General features: G+C 41.4%; 1 protein-coding gene and 1 long non-coding RNA gene across 4 annotated transcripts in view; both read right to left on the bottom strand.

Moving 5' to 3' along the window:
- The window catches only part of SOBP (sine oculis binding protein homolog), a 172,589-nt gene that overhangs the window by 117,493 nt on the left and 31,778 nt on the right, over positions 1-23,318 (bottom strand). For 2 of the 3 annotated variants that reach the window (XM_003121331.7, XM_013992735.3), the window contains exon 4: positions 9,434-9,585. The exons of the other annotated variant lie outside the window; for it this stretch is intronic. In XM_003121331.7, the coding sequence (XP_003121379.3) occupies positions 9,434-9,585 (152 nt within the window). The remainder of the gene's footprint in view (positions 1-9,433; positions 9,586-23,318) is intronic. 3 annotated transcript variants of the gene reach the window in all.
- LOC146406145 (uncharacterized) lies at positions 14,766-16,790 on the bottom strand. The gene is made up of 2 exons (XR_014807016.1): positions 15,386-16,790; positions 14,766-14,938 (listed from the first exon to the last, which is right to left on the bottom strand). It is a non-coding gene; the product is annotated as an uncharacterized LOC146406145 (long non-coding RNA).

The raw sequence follows: 23,318 nt of genomic DNA, 5'->3' as shown, positions 1-23,318 counted from the left end.
AAAGCAGCACAGAGGCAACTGTCTCCAGCCGGACAAATCCCCTTTGCGTTTAACTATTTGCCCAGCTTTACCTCACCCACTCCTGGATCTCTGTAACTCTAAATCCTTTGACACCAACAACTTAAATTGCTCCAACTTATGAAATATACAATCCCACAAGTGATCAAAGAAAGTGTCAGGACCTTCAAAGATTCTATAACAAGGAGTTGGATGTGCAGTCACAGAACTGCTCACTGTATTTCTTTTCTTTTTTTGCTTTTTAGGGCCCCACCTGTAGCATTTGGAGATTTCCAGGCTAGGGGTCGAATGGGAGCCTTAGCTGCCGGCCCATGCCACAGCCACAGCAACACACTGTATTTTAAGTAATACGAAATCATTCTATCAAAGCAGAATACAAGATAACACATCATTTATTGGATCCATATAGAAGTCGCCACTTTTTCATGGGATGTTTGGCAAAGGCCTACAAAGCAGACTAGCAGTCTTCATACCTCAAAATTCCTATGACCCACTGAACCCCCAAAATATACTCGTTGGGGTAGAAACCAGCTCTCTTAATGCTAATTACTAGCTAAGAAAATGAAACCCAGTTTAAGTTTGTGTAGCAAAAATTGGATGCAAAATCTTTAGTTTATGTCACAAATGCTACTATCTCTGTGGGAAAAAATAATCATTTCAAAGTCAAAGCAATTGTTTTTTCACAATTGAAAATGGCTAAATAAACTTTCAAATACATTTCAACATATTTACAAAGGAATTCTTCTCCTTGCCTCCAAAGTGTTCACATAAATCAGTATAATATTTTCAAAGCCCATTTGGAAGTAAAAAACACTTATCTATTATTATATTTTCCTCTATTAGAAGATGAATTAAGCAGAAAATACATTAATATCTGAATTTTTATTAGGAGAGAGTAACCCTTAACCATAGCAAACTAATGAAGACAGTTTTACTATGGCAGGATCAATCAGGGCTCCCTTAACACTATGCAATTTGACAATGTGAGGACTTAATCACAAATGAATTTTATTCACTGACTTACTTTTCATCATGGGGATGCCTTACAAAGACACCACATGTTAGAATAAATATGATTCTTGAGTTTAATCTTGCTGCCTTAAGAAAATGTTATTTTAAATAATATTACATAGCTTTTAAGTATAGTTCTCACAGAAGTCACACTAATACCCATATGTCATCTCTGGGCCAAATTCAGCTCAAACATTCAGAAAACATCAACATAGCTGCAGTCAGCTCCGGTGCCTGGACCAGACTAACCCTCTGTTAGCAATGAGACAACGACACAAATTCTGCAAGGTTATGATTACTGGACCCTGGCGTCCATCTCTGGCCATCGATTATTTCTATCTTTGTTAAAGACTACAGGAGTTTCATTTAACTAGAGTGCTCAGTAAATTGCAGCAGAGTTCAAGCATCTTTTATGGATTCATTAAACCATTGATCGGCCTTCTAGTGCTTGTAGTAGTGCCCAGTGCTGGCCCACAGCCTGTGTTTACAGAGAATACAACAGACTGACGTTTGTAACCTCCAAAGGCAATCTGTCAGGAGACATTAGATTCCACAGTGTGCATGGCCACTCTAAGAGTGGACTGAAACCTAGGCAACTTCCAATTCGCAGTCTGAGCTGCAGGACTGGGGCAGAAATTAAGTGGCTTTCTGCAGCAGGATTTTTCTTTAGACCCTCCTAATCTGTGATAATAAGAACAAAGAGCAAAGAGCCCAAGGAACAAAGAGTTGCACATGGCTTGCCCAGTTCTCCCTTTTGCTTATGTGTACCAAAGCAATCCAGAGGTACGGAGATAGGGGAGAAATAAAAATAACCACAAGTGTGCCTATAGTTTGCATCTCCTACATATGGCCCTCTCGGGTGTACTAGGTTTTATGACCAGACATTGCAAAAGTGTATGAGAGAAATTCTGGACTCAAACTACTACCCTAAAATATCTCAAGGCAAGCCACCTGGCCTGTCTTATGCATGCACTTATTTAGACAGTTAACATTTTTAACAAAGCATTTGAATTAACAGAGCATAACTACAATCCTAAGAAAATGCACAATCATTCTCTTTTGGTTTCTCTGGCCAGTGCACTAAGCACGCTTAGAAACTTCCCTCCTTCTAGTCTTTACTAGTAAGGTCTCATGACACCTGCCTTTTAAAGTCAGACATAGAGGGTAACTCTGTGCTGAATGTAGCTTATGATTGGAGAAATACATGAAAATGACCCGTCAGATAATTCTTAAAAGCTCATTCTTCAGATAAACCTGAACACTGTTAGCAGCAAGGTGAGAGAGCTGGCCATACAAGTGACTGGATCAATAAGGAGAATGTAGGTCCCAAAGAACTAGATCCCCTCCTGATCATTTTTTTTCCACTGGACTGTCCACTACCCAAACAGACACCCAAACTACAAACTGAAAGCATGCACATTCATCACTCTGCAGCCGCAGTCACCAGAACACAATGTAGCTGATGCAATCTGACACTGTGGCTAATGTTAAAAGGGAGCGTGCCTTTGAGATGGATTGGATAATTACCGGCAGTTCCGATGAGAAAAAACTTGATTTAAGTGTATAGCATTAGTGATCACCAGAAGGAGGGCCAGAGACTGACTGTCTGAAAATTAACATTCAAGCATCTATGTCAATAGCCCTGTGTATTGTTCTCCAGGTGATCGAATTCAAATCTATGAAAAGTACCCTCTCTTCCTTCTGCTCCTTGAAAAGAAATGTTGAATAAAGTACTGGGGCTTGAAGCTACCCGGAGTTTTAATCGTCTCTTCATATTTAATCTAAAATGCCTAATGTTATTCAGAAGTTGATACTTACTGTGGGTAACAGGTTAAAATTATTTTCCCACAACCTCCCCAATGTAGCCCATTCAAAACTAGACATGGTTGCTTTCCCTTTCTTTCAGTACAAACTTGCTTGCCCCATTCTGTTTGTCCTGGGTATCCCTCAGACCAGTGTTTCTCAAGTGGTATTCAAGTGTTCTATTAAACACAGACCACACACCTCTCCCTCAAGCTTCTCATGGATGGCTCCCTAGGCACTGGGTCTCACCTGGTCTGCAGAAGCTCTGCCCTGGAACTCTTTCTGCCTCTCCTTTCTCTCTCTCTCTCTCTTTTTTTTTTTTTTTTTTTTTTTGCTTTTTAGGGCCACACCCTCAGCCTATGGAAATTCCCAGGCTACGGGCAGAATCAGAGCTTCAGTTGCCGGCCTACACCACAGCCACAGCAACATGGGATCCAAGTTGTGTCTGTGACCTGCAACGCAGCTCTCAGCAATGCTGGCTCCTTAACCCATTGAGTGAGGCCAGGGATGGAACCCATATCCTCATGGATATTAGCTGGGTTCCTTACTGCTGAGACACAACGGGAACTCCATTTCTGCCTTTCTTCAAGAGACTAGGTATCACTTTAACCTGACGTGCATCTTACTTCACAGGTCAGAATTCTCCTGCTCTAACTCCACCCTGAATATGTTCCCAAGGACTAACACGTTCCCTCCCTCTGCTGATGCCTTTTAAATAGGTTCTCATTTGCAACAGCCCATCAATAGTCCATCCCACCACCTTACACCAGCCAGAATGGCCAGCATCAAAAAGTCTACAAACAATAAGTGCTGGAGAGGGTGTGGAGAAAAAGGAACCCTAGTACACTGTTGGTGGAACTGTAAATTGGTGCAACCACTGTGGAAAACAGTATGGAGATGCCTCAGAAAACTAAACATAGAACTACCATTTGATCTAGCAATCCCACTCCTGGGCATCTACCCAGAGAAAACCATGACTCACAAAGACACATGTACTCCGATGTTCACTGCAGCACTATTTACAATAGCCAAGACATGGAAACAACCTAAATGTCCATCAACAGAGGAGTGGATCAAGAAGATGTGGTACATATACACAATGGAATATTACTCAGCCATTAAAATGAGTGAAATACCAGCATTTTTAGCAACATGGATGGACCTAGAAATTATCATGCTAAATGGAGTCAGCCATAAAATGAGACACCAATATCAAATGCTGTCACTGGCATGTGGAATCTGAAAAAAGGACAGACTGAATTTCTTTGCAGAACAGACATTTTCACAGACATTGAAAAACTTATGGTCTCTGGAGGAGACAGTTTGGGGGGAGGGGGGTGTGCTTGGGTTATGGGATGGAAATCCTGTGAAATTGGACTGTGATGATCACTATACAAAACTACAGATGTGATAAATTCATTTGAGTAATAAAAAAATGAAACTTTTAAAAAAAACAATAAATAAATATATAAATAAATAATCGATCCCATATTTCAAAATACCCGAGAACAAGAAAACAGGTGGGCTTGTTGGCCTTTCCCCAAAGTTTCCTGAGGACACCCCTGTTTGCAGTGGCCAGAAGGGAACTAACTCAGCCACTGGTCTGCAAATCAAAGCCCTGGAAGGTGGAGGCCACTCTACGTGAGGTGGCAGGCAAGCTTGTAGCACAGTTCCAAGACACTGCAGAACCAAAGCAATCCTACCGCAGGCCATGGTGCAGGTGGACAGATTCAACAGGCTCATTGGTGCCCCATAAAAACATGGTGAATCCACAGGAAGAAATCTGGTGCTCCCTAAGCGTTCTTGTCAATCAAGAATATTTGCAAATAACAGGCAAAAGCAAGTCTGCGGCCTGAGCTTCAGGCAGCCAGGGAACATTAATTACAAGCAATTTCTTAATGTCCTGCCCTAAACCTTCATGAATGATAGCTGTCTTGCCAATTAAATCTTGCAGGTGTTTAAAGGTAAAAAAGTAGACAGGTTAATCACTATATTAACACAGCAATTGTTACACATTCCTTCTGCACCACTAGGTTCTACAGTGACGTGTGAAACTGAGAACCTTCCCCAGGATATATTCAAATTTAATAAAGCAACCAATAGTCTAAATAAAATGTAACTCTAAATAATATGATGATACATGCTGTGTATCCAGGGATATAGTTTGAAAGCGAAGGAAATGCTTATTATACAACATTCCCTTCAGTGAATATTTGTTAGTAATATCATGATTGTTAAAAGATCTTAATGACATCATCTGCAAATGCTGTTTCTGTCTATTTAAACTTTTATTTTTAATTCACCCTTCTTTCTTCTCCACATAGACTTCTTCCCATTATGATCTATTGAGGAACAGCAATGTTGTGATACCAAAGAAGCATTTCCATCTAATCTTGTCTCAAGTTATGGAAAAACTAGAACAAGGAAGCAAAACTTTGGTGCTTTTAGGAATCTGTGTCTATTACTAAAGTATGCATGCCACTAATCCATACAGAACACTATAAATTTGGGATCTGACCAAGGAAAGAAAACAATCATTCTTTACATGCCTGCATTGGCCATTTGTCTTGAATTTTGATTTCTTGCTTGATTTGTGGACATCACTTTAGAGACCAGGGTATTTCCCATGCAGAAGGAAAAAGATCAAATACAAGATATTTGGAAATGACTACTATTTGTGGTCTTGTTTGGTACTCTTGTTTTAAGAGGGATAATGATTACAAGGCAGCACTCCCTTAGGAAAGAATATTTTTAAGTGTCTGTTATTGTTCAGAATAAAACTGGTATTAGTTGGACTAAACACTTCAGAATCTCTTGCAAAACCACTACGGAGTCTCTGCAGCTTTCCAACTCCTAGGCAAATCACTAGGCTAGAAATGTCCTCAAGCTCTTCTCTACTTGTGGCCTCAAGAAGGGGCTGGGAAAAGAATGAGCTATTAGTTCCCTGAAAAGTCTGCAGCACATCAAGTAATGAGATTGACATCCCATTGTTCGGCCAATGCCCATAGTCCAGAAAAGTATTTCTCTTACCCACTGTTTCAAACACTTTTGAGTCAGCAATTGAGCCTGCTGGGGTTAAAGCTGCTACCAAATATGATTATGAATTGACATTCTGCATTTCTTAGAGCCAACATGCTGAAACATGTAAGCTAGTAGTTAGGTTCCTTAACCAAATACAGCTGTGACTCAGTCCCCGCCTACAGAAGCATTGTAAAGAAAGCCTACATACTTACAGCTATCCAAACTACTCTTCAAATTCAATTTTTTTTATTATTATTATTATTTTGTCTCTTTAGGGCCACATCCTCGGCATATGGAGGTTCCCAGGCTAGGCGTCAAATCAGAGCTATAGCCACTGGCCTACACCAGAGCCACAGCAATACCAGATCCAAGCCGCGTCTGCAACCTACACCACAGCTCACAGCAACGCCGGATCCTTAACCCACTGAGTGAGGCTAGGGATCGAACCTGTGTCCTCACGGATGCAGATTCATTTCCACTGAGCCACGACGGGAACTCCCCAAATTCAAGTTTAAATTGATTTAAAAATATAACCTACATACCGTAAAGGGTTAACCTGGCTTCGGTCCATCCCACCTTGCTCCATAACACCAGGGTCTGGGAACGAGGGATGTGACATACTTAACCTACTCCATCAAACAAACACAGAGACCCATGGAGAAAGAGGGTTTGAGAAGCAAATGGAATTTGAAGAGCCAATTTTCAGTGGGCCTTCATTTTGGGAGTTGGGCTATTTTTGTCCTTGTTTTTTAGCAGAAAATCAGTTCCTGCCTCTATACCCAAGCATTTGTGAAGAGGATAGCAGGGGAAACACAGGCACAGCTGTCCAATTTACATTCACAAATGCAGGTGTTGCTCAGACACAAAACAGAGGTCAGCTGAATACTGCTCCTAATTAGCTACCTTTTCTACTAGGATTTTTCTTTGTAAAGCTATGCATGCAATTTGGGTTCAACTTAGAGACCATTTTTAGATCCCAGCATGCTATCCACCAAGAAGCGGGCTGTCATTATAAAGCATAATTTACAGCACAGTTAATTTTACATTTTTTTTTAAATCTACATTATACCTAAGGCAAAATTCTGTTCTGCATACACATTATTCTGTTTTCTATCCACTTTTCAGTATTTAAAAGTGTAGAATTTAGCCAGAAAATCATTTATGTAGGAATGGAAAGAATTCTGCCCTTTTTCTGAGATTGAGAAAGTCCACAATTTTAATAATGAGGACTGAAGACTTTGCTAAATGATACAAGAACAGAAGTAGCTATTTGCTATTGTCTTCAGTGGGGAACACCCTGGGGCTTATTACAGCAGTTCTTAGAAACCGGCAGGATGGAGACTGGTACCTAACACAATCCATTAGGAAACCCAAGCTCTAAATGAAATGACCACAAAATCCTATCAGTTAACAGAAATGCAGCAGCTGTACATGTTTATTGTAATACAATAGGATATTGTTGCAGAGATAACACTCTTAAAATTTAAAAAAAAAAAAAAAAAAGAATCCAGCAAGCGATGTGACCAGTTTATTTCTCTATTTGAAAACGGAGACCGTCTAGCGTGGCAGAGCTTTGGAATACATAAATAAGCATGAGGATTGCAGAGAAGACAGGTATTGTATGTACACTAATGGGCTGCTGGGATCAGCTCTCAAAGTCTCTGGCTAAACTTCAAGCCTCTGCAACTCCCAGATTTTGCAGGACGTTCAAAGAACTACCCCAATAACTCCCTGCAGGAAGTGAAAGGTAATGGTCTTTCTCCCCTGCTGATTTTACTTACTGTAAGTATTCCAAATGCTAATTCCTATCTTGGTGCTTAGTTACCCATTTTTCAAAACTGTATGCTATAGAAGTTGAAATTCCATTGGACCTTAAACTTTATAAAATGTATACATTATATTTATGGTATGTGTTATACATATATATATATATTATTCTGGACGGTTTTTCCAAATTGCATAGGTGATTTTCATCAGAGGCTTACCAAAGTTAGATCACTTTCCAAAGTGTAACGTGTTACTGAGATTGTGACAAATTCACCTTGCTTGATTTTATTCACTACAGGCCATCCAGCAAGATTCAGCCCCATAACCCTTCAGAAGCACAGAGAGACAAAAAAAATCCCGTTCTATAGCCATCTTCTGGGATGGAATGCAAAGTATTTTGCTGTGGTAAGTAAGGCTTTGAAGATGAAAGCCCTGGGTCCACTCTTGTCATTGTTACCCCAGTGCTCAGCATTCAAAACGGGAGCCCCAGGGTCTCAGAGATCATTTTAATCCCCCTATATTAAAACAAAACGTGTCTCCCATGCCTTGCTCTAACCACCTTCCTCTGCAGCCTCTCTGGCCCCTCCCAAGGGAAAGTGAACTTGACTGTTGACTGTCGCAAAAGGATTCCAAACAATTTCCTTACTCGCCTCCCCATTCCAGTGAATATTATGAGCCTAATTCTTAGAGACTGCTACTAAAATTCCACCCCGCTGAATTCTGCAGCCTAATTCTTTCAGCATTATGTTTTTTGGCAGCATGATGTGACCCAAATTTGCAGGAGATAATTTGCTGCAACAGTACTTCTTGCAAAGCAGTGAGCCCCAAATTAGCATTTCAAGATTGCAAATATCACACTTTAAAAAAAAGTAATTGTTTGCTTCAAAGACGGGCAGGTTTTGATCTTGTATTATGGAAATGGAAATGCTAAGCAAAATGTGGACGTCTTCGTGAATTAAGGAAGATTTACAGATCAATGGAAAAGAATCAAGAACTAGCAATTTACTTCAGTAATTGGTGGCAAAATGTAATAGTGGTTCTTTAAAGATTAAGAAATTAGCTGTGTGTGTATGTATGTGTTGATTGTAAAAAGCATAATGCATTCCATTTCCCATCAATGGTGGCTAATGCTATTCTAAAAGGATATTTTCAGGTCTGAGATATCTTAAAACAAAAAAATGAACAAACAAAAGAAACCATAACTATGGCTGTTCCTGTGTTCACCCACCATGCTTCTCAGGACCACTTGGCCGTGTGAGCCAAGTTGGTCCGTGTATTCATTAGTTCATCTTTTCTCAATATCAACTTTTAAAGTAAGATGTCAAGAAAGACTTGACATTTTTCGTAATTAGAATTTGTGGATCAGATTTTGGAAAGAGCCAGAGCAATATTCCCATTAAGAATAAGTATGAAGCGGAGTGCTCTACAGCTTTCTGGCCAAGCTTCCGTGGCTGGTTTCTCCGCCTTGATCAGAAATCTCTACCACTTCTCTGTCACCGAGCCTAGTCTAAAATCTACCACTGAAGAGACACTGTCACTCAGGATACCAGCTGCAACCACCAGGTCCTCGTCAGATTCATTCACCCTCTCAGAATTCAAACACCAAGACAAGAGAAACTGAAGGGCAGGTTACACATTAGAAGGGGGTTCCTTATCCCGGAAGGTTAAGTATGACAGAGAAAAAGAACAGACAAAACAGAAAGAATACATAAGTGCAGGGTGCGCAGTGATTTCAGCTAGAAGCTAAGAGGCGCATGCGCACGGGGTCTGTGTGAGGCCTGCGAGGGGCCGCCTCTCTCTACGGTGCTCTTACCTTATTTCTCTTGAAGTAGGCTCGTCGGCAGGCGGCAAAGCACTTCTCGCTGCAGAAGCTTTTCACCTCACTTCCCATACTCAGGGAATAGCGCTTGATTCCCACTTTCTGGCACCAGGCACACATTATTTGTACATTTGACACATCATCTTCTATAATAAAAGTATAAGAAAAATGTTCATATCAGAAGCAAACATCCCTTCAAACTTAGACACACCCTGAACCTCACTGAGCTACTTGAGGTCTGATCTTAATTTCCGTACCTCGGCACTTTCTGACCTAGTAAAATAGCCAGCTCTTGGTGGGAAGACTCTGCCTTTTGTTGTTGTTGGCTCCTGAGCTTCCAAAAGACATCTTTTACTTAAAAACCAGACCGGGAGCAGACCCATGAGGGTTCCAAGAGCTTCTTAGCCTGGCACAAATGCTTATTCTGCCTGCTTCAACCAGACTCAGTACCAGTGAAGCCTGTAAAGTGAGCCATTTCTTCAAAGGTACTGCCAACAGCCTATAAGATCCACATTGAGTGGGTCAGGCAGTGCTAACCTGCAAAGGTGATGCCCCAAAGTGAACCTGGGCAGTCAGGAGCCAGGCTCAATCTTGACATGTTCCCTAGGTCACATGATAGGGGGTGTTGTTTACTCTTGCAATCTAGTGATTCCCAAGTGATATGTTTAGTCACGAAAAGGAAGGGTAAGACTGGCCAGGATCTGCCAACATAAAGGCATTATCCTGGCCTGCTCAATGATCTACTATATATACCCTTCCTGCAAGGGTATCCTCTGGGAGGTGCAGGCCTGATTTAAATTCTCCTCCAGGCAATATGGTTCATGGTCCCTGGGTGGAAGAATGGTAATGGGGTGTTACCCATGAAACCTGAGGTCACACAGCTGCCTAGATCTTTCTCAGCCAGACTGGTGGTCCTTGTAGCTCCTATAGCACCTGCCACCCATGTCATGGGAATGCTCAGAATAATGTTGGGGGGAATATGCAAATATTTTCAGTATTTAAACTACTATATTTTTGTTCCTTTGTAAGAAAAGAAAACAAATTTAACTGTCACAACAAGCCCGAGGTATCACAAATATTACGGCATAAAACAAAGAAAGGCTTTTAGAGTGAATCCGTTAATAAAAGAGATTGAGTAAATCACAGTGCAGGTGGTAAGACACTGTAACAAAAATGTGACGGTGATATTCAAATAACTGAAAGTCTGGGAAACACTGCCCTCTTTATGGGGAACAATAGAAGACTATAAGTAGAAGCCCAAGAAATATTTCCTTGCTGCCTCCTAGGGGCTTTCACTGTGTCTTATGCTTTCTCTGTCCTCCCAATTGACTGTGTGTGTGCATGACTGATTGCTACTCTTAGACACATCTCTCCCTCCTTTATGGATTTTTTTTTTTAATCCAGACTCATGCTCCAGACATGAATGGTAATCATAAAATCCCCAACAAACTCTAGTATAGTGTTGTCTAATTTCTGAATAAAATCCCCCAAAGACTAATTGCTAAGCTAGGCCTAGTCCATGAGTTGTTGACATATTCATGGTTCATAGGGTCTGTCATGCAATCATTCCATTTCCAGGGAAAAGATTTGGTTTGAGGAAGTGCGGCCATCAGCCTGCAAAATTAGAAGCAAACTAATTTCCAGTGCTACGGCTTTTTTTCTTCCCCTGAGTGTCATCACTCAGAACTATGTGTAGCATTTTATTTACCTTAATGGAATAAATATTGTCATTTTAAAGACCATTTTTATCTCACAAATTACCTGTGCTGATTTATTGTTAATTATCAAATGAGACAGTGTAAAAAATGACCCTTGATGTTAATCAAACATTTTTGATAACATAACTTTTTTTAAATGGAGTCATAACATGAATCCCAAAAGACTGCATTTAATAATTTGTTCTATTTTTAAAAAGATTTATTTATATTTTATATGATTTCTAATATGGCATGTCTACATACAGACATTTTACATGATCTGAAAAATTAACAAGACTCTATAATTTACCTTAGAGTATGGAAGCATTTTAAAAATTGGACTAGAAAGTATAGTTAAACAATAATCACCTATCATTACTAAACTAACTAGCACTAATAGTTTTTATCTTCCCAATTGATATGCTGCTTTTAAAATCTTAAATTCCTGAAAAAGAAGATGAGACAGCAGAACTCTCACAAATGATCCGTTGGCAATAAGCTTGATTCTGGTGAAATCTGTAAGGAAAAAAAAATTTTATGGGGGAAATTATTTGGCCTCAGACTTCAATGAGGAGACCCCACTGCCCCAGGATACACTTTAGGACATGCATTAGGTTTCTCCTTTCAGTTTCTTCCTTTACATAGTCTGCTTTGGGAGAAAAAGGTAAGAGTTTTAGTCCTAGATCTTTAACTGTCATGGACTAAAACTGAGATAACAAAGGGTAGATAACAAAGCTATGAGAAGGCCAGGCAGTTGGCTTGCTCTCTGGTCTGGCCTGAAGGAATGATGTTTGCGGCAAAGAGGCCACTCGAAGGTCTTTCTCAGGCTTTACTCCACCATCACCACGCAGACCCACTTGGCTTTTTTTTAAGGAGAGGCTATGCTATTTTCTTACAATAGAGCTAACAACAAAACAAACAATAGAATTTTAAAGCAGATTATTTTTATCAATCATTTGTACCGCAAAGTAACAACATGGAAAGATGTGACAACAGAAATTGTGCACTTTTCTTTTGTATCTGTCAGTTGGAAAACTCTTAGAATGCTGGTTAGCATCTGTCTTGATAAATAATTCAGTATTCCCATTGTTTTTCATAAAATTGTTCCATAAAGGCAAACCCTTTGGAAAACATCCATCTGATATCTCCTTTTCTGTCACCAAACTGTTATCAATAGCTAATGCGCCAAAGAAGAGACTGATAAAGGAATTCTTTCAAAAGTTCAAGAAAACATTTTTGGATATTTCAGGTAGTCTTATAAGACTTAAATGCCATATTAATAATATGATATTTACAAAACTAAGAAAAAACTGAGATTAAAATTAATTTTGTCAGCTAAAACCTAGCTCAAAATTCTGCCAGCAGCCATGAGATAGTGCCCCATTTTAAATAGTATGACAGCCTCTAAAAAAGTGAGTTTTTCTTGAGTGCTTAAAGCCATAGAGATTGGTTCATTTCTTTTCTTTTTTTTCCTTTCTTTTTTTTTAGGGCCACAGCCACAGCACATGGAAGGTCTCAGGCTAGAGGTCAAATTGGAGGCCAGAGATAGAACCTGCTTCCTCATGGATACTAGTAGGATGCGTTTCTGCTGCACCACAAGGGGAACCCCAGGATTGGTTCATTTCAACAACCACATCTTTTTTTAAAATCTGAAACCCAGGAATTGTGTGCATGCTTTACATTAGCAAAACAGAAAGCCCAGCCCTTTAGCTTTTTAAACCCGACCTGCTTTAAAATTTTTTCCTTTAAACTATAAAAACCTGATTTCTTATCTTATGTTTAGGCTAAAGGTTTGTGCCATTAGAGATGAGATTAGCTCAAAGAAAATTCACATAACAGATTTTTCCTTACAGCCATATTCGCCTGTGTATTTTTCATAATGAACAATGCAACAACAAATGCAAAATGCTTACAGCCATTAAATCACATCCCCAAAGTGAATAGTTTATATAACATGATAAATTTTTCATATGATAATATCATATAAATATGCATCAGTCAAAATATGCATGTTTCAATTAATCATGAAAAGTTTATACCACCTCTTTAGGATTTAATTAAGCAAAATGTTTAGGGCATTTTCTTTCCAATCTAATGTTCAAAGAGCTATAGAACATTATTCTACTTTATATCCCAGAAGGAGAAATTTAGATTAATTACTCTGAGATAAAATCAAAATTGTATTTATCACTGTGCAGAGAAGTATGAAGCCAAGCCTTGCTGAAGCTGCTTAAGAAATTGCTTTATCTGATGACTTAAAAATAAGGCTGGCCGTTGGTCAATGCCATTCTAGAGGCATTTAAATTGGCAACGAACAAGCAAACTATCTTACCTGACCAGAGCCCAAAGAAAATCTGGAAGGCCTTAATGGACCCCCAAGGGATTAAACTGTAGATTTAGCACCCCTTTGTAACTTTCATGGGAATCCAAGACTGAAGGGAAAAAGGTAAAACTATCTGCTGGTGATGTTTCTTCCCTCCAACAGTTCCTAGAATGCACATGTCCAGATAGTCATTTCAAGACTTGAATTATATTTGAGACAAGTGATCTCAAATCTGAAGTGATCCCTGTGTGTTCTCCATGCCATGAAATGAAAGCACAGGTAACACTCTACCAATCTTTTTGTTGGAGAAGCTATATTCCAGAACAGAATAAAGAGATGGCCTGGAAGGCAGGCAAGCTCTGCTTTCTTTGAAGCCTTTCTTGGAATAATTGAATGCCCAAAACTAAGGCAGTCTAATTTAAAAGTCTCTGCAGAGTCCTGCAGAACCTTCCGTACAATTAATTCCCTGGGTAACAGAAGTAAACATAAAGGAGACCCAGAGAAAATCTTGACCACTGAGCCAAAAGGAAAATAATTATTGCTAGCCATTGTTTAGTACTTAATAGGTGCCAGGCACAGTGCAAAGTTCTTTAAACCCACCATTTAATCTACATCACAACCACCATCCCTAGTCAGGTACTAACATTACCCCCAATGTGCACATGGGGAAAGTGACAGGTTTAGAGGTTCAGTAATTTGCTCCAAATCACAGAGCCAGAACATACAAAGCCAAGATGAAGACCAGGGGATCTGGCTCCAGAGCCCAAGCCCTTGACCACAACACCTTAGAGGCCACAGCCTTTCTAAATGTGCGAAATTATACATCATCCACACAGACTTCCCTCTACAAAAAGAACTCAAAGCTGTCACGGATTCTGCTACATACACAGCACTGCTCCAAGACATGCTAATAGACAAAGAAAATAAAATCAAAAAGGTCAAAATGTCTTTGAGCACATAGCTGAAGTGTTAATCAAGATTTGTTGATTGATTCTTTTAAAGACAAGTTAAAGGCCCACAGTGCAAGCCTTTACTTCTTTATGTGAGACTTGGATTTGCTGCAAACATTCTGTCTGAACTTTCACCAGCAAGTGCCACATAAACATGAAATGATGAGACAGAACCAATAATACCTGGATCTCAGGAAGCCGTCATTCTATTCACAGGCAAGCAATATTCTTCCCAGCATTCTCTTTTATAAGGAGGAGGATCACAGCAGGACATGGATAAGACTGACTTTCCATGTGGGTGAAGTGGGGAACCATGTCCATGTATAACTTCAAAGATGCCAATAAGAATATCCTAATTTCTTTCTTTTTTTTTTTTTTTTTTTTTTTTTTTTTTTTTTGCTTTTGTCTTTTTAGGGCTGTGTCTGTGGCTAGGGGTCTAATCGGAGCTGTTGCTGCCAGTCTACACCAGAGCCACAGCAACACCAGGTCCGAGCTGTGTCTGCAACCTACACCACAGCTCATGGCAATGCTGGATCCTTAACCCACTGAGCAAGGGCAGGGATCAAACCCACAACCTCATGGTCCCTAGTCGGATTTGTTTCTGCTGTGCCACAACAGGAACTCCACAATATCCTAGTATCAAAAATTATCCTCAGCTATTCACTGAAATTTAATTCTACTATTAGACAGTAATTTCCTCGGCTAAATATTTCTCATATTCCACTAAAACACATATTCCCTGAAAGCAAGAAGGCTCAATACATATTTGTCTATAATGATCCATGATTGAAAATGAGTGATTTTTGGAGTTCCCTCTGTAGTGCAGTGGGTTAAGAACCTGACTTCAGGGAGTTCCTGTCATGGCTCAGCAGAAATGAATCTGACTAGCATCCATGAGGACACAGGTTCAATCCCTGGCCTTGCTCAGTGGGTTAAGGATCCAGCATTGCCATGAGCTGTGGTACAGGTCACAGACGTGCTTGCATCCCAAGTTGCTGTGGCTGTGGTGTAGGTAAGCAGCTGCAGCTCCAATTCCACCCCTAGCCTGGGAACCTCCATATGCCATGGGTGCAGCCATAAAAAAAGAGAAAAAAAGAGAAAGAATCCAACTTCAGCGGCTCAGACTGCTGTGGAGGCAAGGGTTCGATTCTCACCCCAAGGCAGTGGGTTGAAGGATCTAGCACTGCTGCAGCTACAGCATACGTGACAGCTGTGGCTAGAATAAATCCCTGGCCCAGGAACTTCCATGTGCCATGGGTACAACCATTTAAAAAAAAAAAATTTTTTTTAAGTGTTACTTTCGAACAAGTTTTCACAAAGAGTCGGGGAGGACTGAGGACAGAGCTCCAATGAGAAAAGAGGAGGACAGAGATGGGAGATGTGAGGGCACAAGAAGCTTCTGGTCACTACCTTGCTAATGACTAGCCTTGGGCATACAGGCAGAGCAAAATGAGGCTTGCCAAGGCAGGCCTGGATAGAAAAAAATACTGTCGCCCATATCGTAGCACAATGCCAACTCTTTTCAGAAAGACTTTGAGAAGTGAATTTAAAGCACAGTAGAATTTGAAGGAGGTGGGAAGAAGGGCATGTAGCTGGGGATCTCCAAAAAAAGAAAAACAAGAGACAGGTCCACTACAGTTCAAGGGGGTGACTTTCTTTAAGCAAATGAGGTAATCGGTATATACTGCTCTTCGAACCTAAGTTACTATTATTTGAGAGACTGTAGTGGGGTGTGGAGGGATGGAGACAGAGGATACTGGTGAAAGTACTAATTCTGCCCCTTCGAGTTGTGTGACGTGGGCAAGCCACTCAAGGGATAGTAATGCCCACCTCACTCTCTAGCTGAGAGGAGGGTCAAATGAGAGAACGCAGGCACATTTTCCACGTTAATGAGGCTGCCTTAGAATTACTGGCCATTAGAGCCCTAAGAAAAGGGCAGAGGTGAGCTCTACGCAGTCTGGAAAGACCTGTTGAGCATCTCCTCAAACACATCCCCCCAACGGATGACATCCGTAGAACCACGATCTTTGAATACAAAGAACAACGCAGTAACCGGTTAAATTTCACTAACTCAGACTATTTAAGAATAAAGCCATTAGCTTTAATAAAAGCTTCACTTACAGTTATTCTTTTTAAAAATTACTTAACTTGAATTAATAGTTGACAAGATGTTGCCAAATATATCACTGTACTGCCAGATATTCTGTAATTAATAGATGGGAATTCTTTGTAATTATTACATCAACTATCCACACATGGGTGAATCTTTCTAAGCACCTGAGAAGCTTGCTCTTTTAAAAAGCATCATAGGAGTTCCCGTCGTGGCGCAGTGGTTAACGAATCCGACTAGGAACCATGAGGTTGCGGGTTCGATCCCTGGCCTTGCTCAGTGGGTTAACGGTCCCGCGTTGCCGTGATCTGTGGAGTAGGTTGCAGACACGGCTCGGATCCCGCGTTGCTGTGGCTCTGGCATAGGCTGGCAGCTACAGCTCCGATTAGACCCCTAGCCTGGGAAACTCCATATGTCATGGGAGCGGCCCAAGAAATGGCAAAAAGGCCAAAAAAAAAATAATAAATAAATAAATAAAAAGCATCATAGTAGCAAGCAACTGAAAATGTCTGCCACTTGGTAACTGAACAATCAAAAATTGCCAGAGAATAGAGTCTGAATTAATAAAACTTTATTGCACTCATTTCTCATTAAAAGAAGAGATGCAATTAAATGACAGCGGTTCCATACAATTATGATTCTTTATAGTACCTAAAATCTTCCTATTTTTCTTTTGGAAACAGAATTATTTGGAGTGATTACAAGAATTTCATTAGTCCACGCCCCTCTGGACAGAGTAGTATTTAACCCCTAAATAAAATCAAAATTGCTGTACATACCTAAAATTTGGTTCCACTGTGTAAAAGGAATGAGAACATATTACACAAAATGACACAAAAATGATAGAATTTAAAATTAATTTTCAATTTTCCTTTATTCTCCTTTCTTTTCTTTTTTTTTTTTTTTTTAGAGCCACACCTGCAGCATATGGAAGTTCCCAGGCTAGGGGTCGAATCAGAACTGTAGGTGCTGGTCTACACCATAGTCAAGGCAATGAAGGATCCAAGCCACATCTGTGACCCATGCTGCAACCTGAGGCAATATTGGATCCTTAACCCACTGAGCAAGGCCAGGGATTGAACCCTCATCCTCATGGATACTAGTCAGATTCTTAACTCACTGAGTCATGACAGGAACTCCCAATTTTCAATTTTCTAATGAAACCTTACTAGCCAATGTAAAAGAATTTATATATATGTATGATACATATACATGGGGTGAGTATACACATGTGTGTATAAAACACACACACACACACACACACACACACACACACACACACACACACACATGTAAAAGATTTGACTCCAGAATGAATTAAACATTCACACACAGGTGCAGGTCCCTGTGCTAGGTCATGGATCAAGAACGCTGAGTTGAATGGGACATGACCCTGCTCCCAATAGAACAAATACAAAAGTGTGACTCATTATGTGACAGGGAGAATGTGGTAAGAGAGGGGTTCAGAAACTTGTTAGAGCCCAGAGAGCACAGCTTTTGAGTCGAGTCTTGAAGGATCTGGAGGAGGGAAAATTCAAGAGAAGGAGGGGAAGGATGAGGACCAGCAGGAGCCAGGGAGTGGCAGACACACTCAAGGATGGAGGACAGCCCTGCAGTCACTCTGCTGACTACAACTGTGTGGAAAGAAAGGCAGGAAATGAGACGGGGCCAGTGGGACCTGCACAAGTGGTCCCTTGAACATTATCTTGCTCTGGGGTAGCAGGGGTTCCTCTTCATTCCCACAGGTAATGACCTCCCAAATGTTTCTCATAGGTCATGACCAGATCAGAGATGTGCTGAGAAATGTTACTGCAGCAGGGGGATCTGAATTCAGAAGGACTGGACTCTTGTTCCACATCTTAGAAGTAAGCAACATGAGAGCAGCCTCCATGTCTCAGGCACCTTTGTGTGTTCAGTGCCTAGCACACAGCAGTGCTTAAACTATGCTGAATGAATGAATTAAAGGATGGAAGGGTGGATGGATGGATGGGTGCAGAGGAAAGGAGAGGAGGTTCCAAACCTACAGGGTAACAGTAGAAATGAAAAGGAAAGGATGGATTTAAGAGTGAGACTTAAATAATTACCAAAATGTAGGAAGGTAAGTCACCCAAATTTCAGAGAATTCATCTCCGTGTATCTAGTCAAAGCTTACCAGGGAAAAGCCCAATGAGTTCTTTGTGAAAATTCAAACAAAGTGAATCTGCTTTACTTCCCATATCCCTTCCTCACTTATTTTCCCAACATTTGAACAAAGAAGATAAGAAGAGACATCCCATAAACTCACAAAATAGTTCTCTCTTGAATACCATGCTGAACTTGGATTCTTTAACAAAACAAGACTAAACACATGCTCTTTGACATTAAGCGAATAATTTCACTGATTAGCCAGTGAAGGGATTTCTTATAAGTCTCTTTAAGACCTCACCTCCACTTCTCAGCACTCGGTGTAGAGTCTGTCTTTCCTATGTACTTGCCCAATAAAGCACGAATAAGAAAGGAAGAAGACAGAACTTAAGAGCAAGGAAAGCCCAGAATCCTCAATGCAACATTTCCCAAAACACACCCCACAGAACACTATACCATGCAATACTTAAGGTATTATTTTTTAAAAAGAATTCCATGGTCAAATATGTGTGGAAAACACTGGGCTAAACAAAACTAAACAATAAGCTCTTTTACTGTAAGACTCTTTGGTTCCACCAATGTGTAATTAGGAATCTTCAAGAGGGAGACAGAATGTGCTGTATTTCACAAACTTGACCGTGGACAGGTATTTTCACAGAGAATCCACACAACTGGACTTCTAAGGAGGTCTCCCTGAGACATTCTGCCCTATGCCCCATATTAGCGCTGAAGGATGAGCACATCCGTGTCGGGTCATTCATTATCAGGAAGGTTTCTCCTCTTTTGCCCAGAATTGGATTCTCTATTGCCAGGAGCTTTGTCTGCATTGGGCAGAAGAGCAAGGCCAGCAGCCCTGTGGCTGCCAGGTATGCCAACCACACCTACTAGTCCTCAGTAAACACGACTGGACGGAACACAGATATCCATGACCCACTAAGTCCTGTGGTGGCTGCTACATGCATCACATACACAGAAGTCAATCCTTTCCTGTGAAGTCCTACAGAGAAAATGGCAGAAATCAATAATATCGTAATGGGAGAGTAACACTGCCCTCAATAGACTGAATAATGCTTACTCAGGGGGTGGTTGCTATGGACAAGAAGCTCAAGTAAAATCATGTCCCCCATTCCTGTATCCTGGATCTGAGCCTCTGTCCAATCTCAGGTGCTCTGGGACAATGATGCTGCAAGGATGAGTTTGCTCTCCACTGGACCTCCTTCTTCAATGTGGCTCAAGTCCACATGCTGAAGCCCAGCATCTAGCCAACAAATGCACGTGATTAGGGACAAGGGAACAAGGTCAAAAAGTGTGCACCAGCAAATCCATCCCTGCAGCAAAAATAATTCCACGCCCCCTGCCCTCCATCGAGGGGCATCATCTCCAGAGAAATACAAAGAGCAGCATATCAGGACTAAAGGGTCAAGCTGCTTTCTATAGGATTTCAGAGCAAGAAAAGTACTCCCATTACCCACTATTTATCTGAAGGGCTCATTTCCCCTTCTGAAATCTGGCTGTCCCATTAATTACACATAATGCGCCCCACAGTGGTTGACAAATCTCCCCCGAGGGAAAACCTTAATTGTAGATAAAGGATTCATTTATTTACTCAGCTTTGTGCCAGGCACTATACTAGGGGCTGGAAATATGTTTGCTGGCAAACCAGACAGACATGATCCCAATCCTCAAGGAGCTTTCTGTGGCTGCCCCTGGCATAAAATGCCAACATGAAGTGGAAAAGGACCGTGGGAAAATCCAGGTGTGCTCCCAGGGCAGCAAGGGGTCACAGAAGGGGCCACCAGAAAGGGGTCACCCAAGCCAGGTGTTTTTGATGACCACAGAGAAGAGGTGTAAGCAGCCCTGCTGTGAGTGACCGGCAGGTCAAGCCCTACTTCTCAGCCTTCCAGGAGGTTCAAGCAAGCAGCATACGCTGGAGCTACCCTCATAGGGGAGGGAAACTGACAGGCTGGAGACAGGGCAGGGGTGGAGTGTCAAAGGGACATGTGAGAAGGGGAAAGCCTTCACAGCAAGCACCACTGTCTTCTCCTTGAGCCTCTTCCTCCCTCCATGACCTGAACTGCAAGTAGAGCAGACTTTATGAAGAGGAGGAAGACCTTCCCTCAAATAAATGTGTTAAAAGAACCAAGCTGAACCGGCTGGAACACTGCCACAAAGATGACTTTCTTCCCTCTTCACATTCCCATCTTGAAATATTCCTTTAGGTTTCTCAAATGGGTAATGAATGGTTGAAGGGCTCTCTGAAGGGGTCCCATGCCAGTCCGTATTGGAAATGTGACGAGATGCCCCGTTCCCAAACAGCCCCGCTGTGGGAACGGTGGAGGCTCACCACTCAGAGCCTGGCTTCCTGCTACATATTTCTCTTGGGCCACATCATCTATGCACTCCCATGACTCCAGTTACCATCGATAAGATGAAGATTTCCGAGTCAAACCAGCTGCTTCTCACATTATTTTCAACTGCCTCCCAGCATCTTAACTCTTCATAGCCAAAGCTGCATACACAGCCCTCCCCATAACCTGCCCCTTCACTCGTTCCCATCTCAGTTACCTGCTAGCAAAAATCTGGCATCTTTCCTGCCTCTTTTTTCCCTCTCACCTCCCACATTCTTATTAATCACCAGGTCCTCCTAAATATTTTTTATAATATAGCCACTCATTCATTAATTCAATAACTATTGACCTAGTCTAATTATGTAACAGGCACTGTTCCAGCCTGTACCAGGCCCACACTGGTGGAGTTTACTGCTGTCCATTCCAGTGAAGCCACTAACACCTCTTGCCCGAACTATAGGTAGCCTCCTATTTCACTCATTTTTTTTTTTTTTTTAATGGCCACACCTGCAGCATATGGAAATTCCCAGGCTAGGGGTTGAATCAGAGCTGTAGCTGCAGGCCTATACCACAGCCACAGCAACACTGGATCCAAGCTGCATCTATGACCTATGCTGCATCTTGTGGCAACACTGGATACTTTAACCACTAAGCAAGGCCAGGGATCTAACCCGCGTCCTCATAGACTTTATATCAGGTTCTTAACACACTGAGCCACCATGGGAACTCCCTATTTCATTTTTTCTAAGTTCATTACCTCCACTCTGGATGTGAGGAATTCTTCTGAAACAAATCTGATCACTTTCACCTGCTCAAAACCCTTCAGTGGCAACCACTGCCCTCAAGAAGCTGGAACTCCTCAGCATGGCCTCTCCATAGCTCCTATGACCAGGCCAGCCCCTCAGCTGTGGCTTCTTTTACTTTCCTGAGGCTCCTTCTCCCCTCTAAGCCTTTCCATGTGTTGCTTCCTCACTCACAGGCTCGAAATCTTTGACTGACTCAGATCTACTGCTCCTTTGTATCTTATCTTAAACCTCATCCTAGAGAGGGCCACCCTGACCCCAAACCTGGTCAGATCCCACAGTACTCTGGACCTGACCATCCTCAGACTTGTTTCTTTTTAATGGCTGTCCCCTCCATCAGACTGTGAGCCAGTTAAGACAGGGACCATATCTGTCTTGTTCACGGGAATGAAATGTCTAAATCTGGGCCTCAGCACAAGGAGAAGAAAAGGCAGAACCCTTACTAGATGTACCTTGGGTGGCTGGATGACCAGGGTGGGGGCGGGATGGGGGAGGAAGCCAAGGGCACCGTCTTTGCTAATCACTCGCAATAAAGTTGCCTTAGCGGGAAACACCGGTGAAAAGCCCCAGAACAGAGTGTGATCATAATTTCCACTCTCGTTGGCCAAGTCCACGTCTTCGCAATTTAACAGGAACTTTGAGAAGTCAGCATTGGGAATGTCCCTAGAATAACAAGGGTTACCGACTTCACCATCACTGCCCTCTCTTAACCAAACTTTATTTATACCTTCAAATAATTAATTGCAAACAGTTCAGTGGAGTCCAAGTTCATTCCAGAAACATACCCACCCTCCACAAGTAAGGGAAAGTACAGCTGACATTTCCTCTTATTTCCTGTTAGCATCTTAGCTCCTAGGTGACCTGGGGCAGGGTGTTCTAAAATCCTAGCTAGGTCATACCCCCCAAAAGAGTTTATACAATGCCAAGGAAAGTTCCAGGCTGCCTCAGAGATCACTGAGGTGTGTGACTTGGAATCCATGCTTAGATGATGTCCCTGCTTCTGCCATGAAAATAACTTGGTGACCTTGAGAAGGTCATTTTCCCTCCCCAGCCTCATTTTCCTCATCTGTCCAAGAGAGAATGTGACTAGATGATCTCTGGTCCTTTCGAACTAATCCCTTCTAGTATTCTAAATCTCTCAAAATAATAAGATCCATTTAAAGGAGTGTAGCAGCTGGGAAAATATCCTTTTTTTTTTTTTTTCCTTGTACCCCTCACTGAATTCCCTCCTTCTTCCTTCTGTATGGCTACCACTGCTGTCCCTTGCCCTTACCACAGAGGCTTAGTAAATTCTTTGACTGATGGGACAGTTTTAGAAAGAAGACCTTTCTGAGCTCTCCAGTATTCGCACCACCACGTATCAGGTACCCTTTTTTTAATCCTTTATTAGATATTTTTGCTTCATTTTCAAGGCAAATATAAACGCTTATAAAATTCTAACCTTTATATTCTTTTCCATTAATTTCTTATCGTATAGTGTGGACCTCCACACACATGGTATTTTATCCTGAGTTTCCCAGAAAA

This window comes from Sus scrofa, chromosome 1 (assembly GCF_054392235.1).
Source record: "Sus scrofa isolate SSC_HxYL_T2T_F1_AM1 chromosome 1, Sscrofa_HxYL_maternal_Yorkshire_Landrace_v2.0, whole genome shotgun sequence".
Classification (NCBI taxonomy): Eukaryota; Metazoa; Chordata; class Mammalia; order Artiodactyla; family Suidae; genus Sus; species Sus scrofa.
The sequence above is the reverse complement of the archived record's forward strand: the minus strand, read 5'-3'. Positions and strand labels throughout refer to the sequence as shown.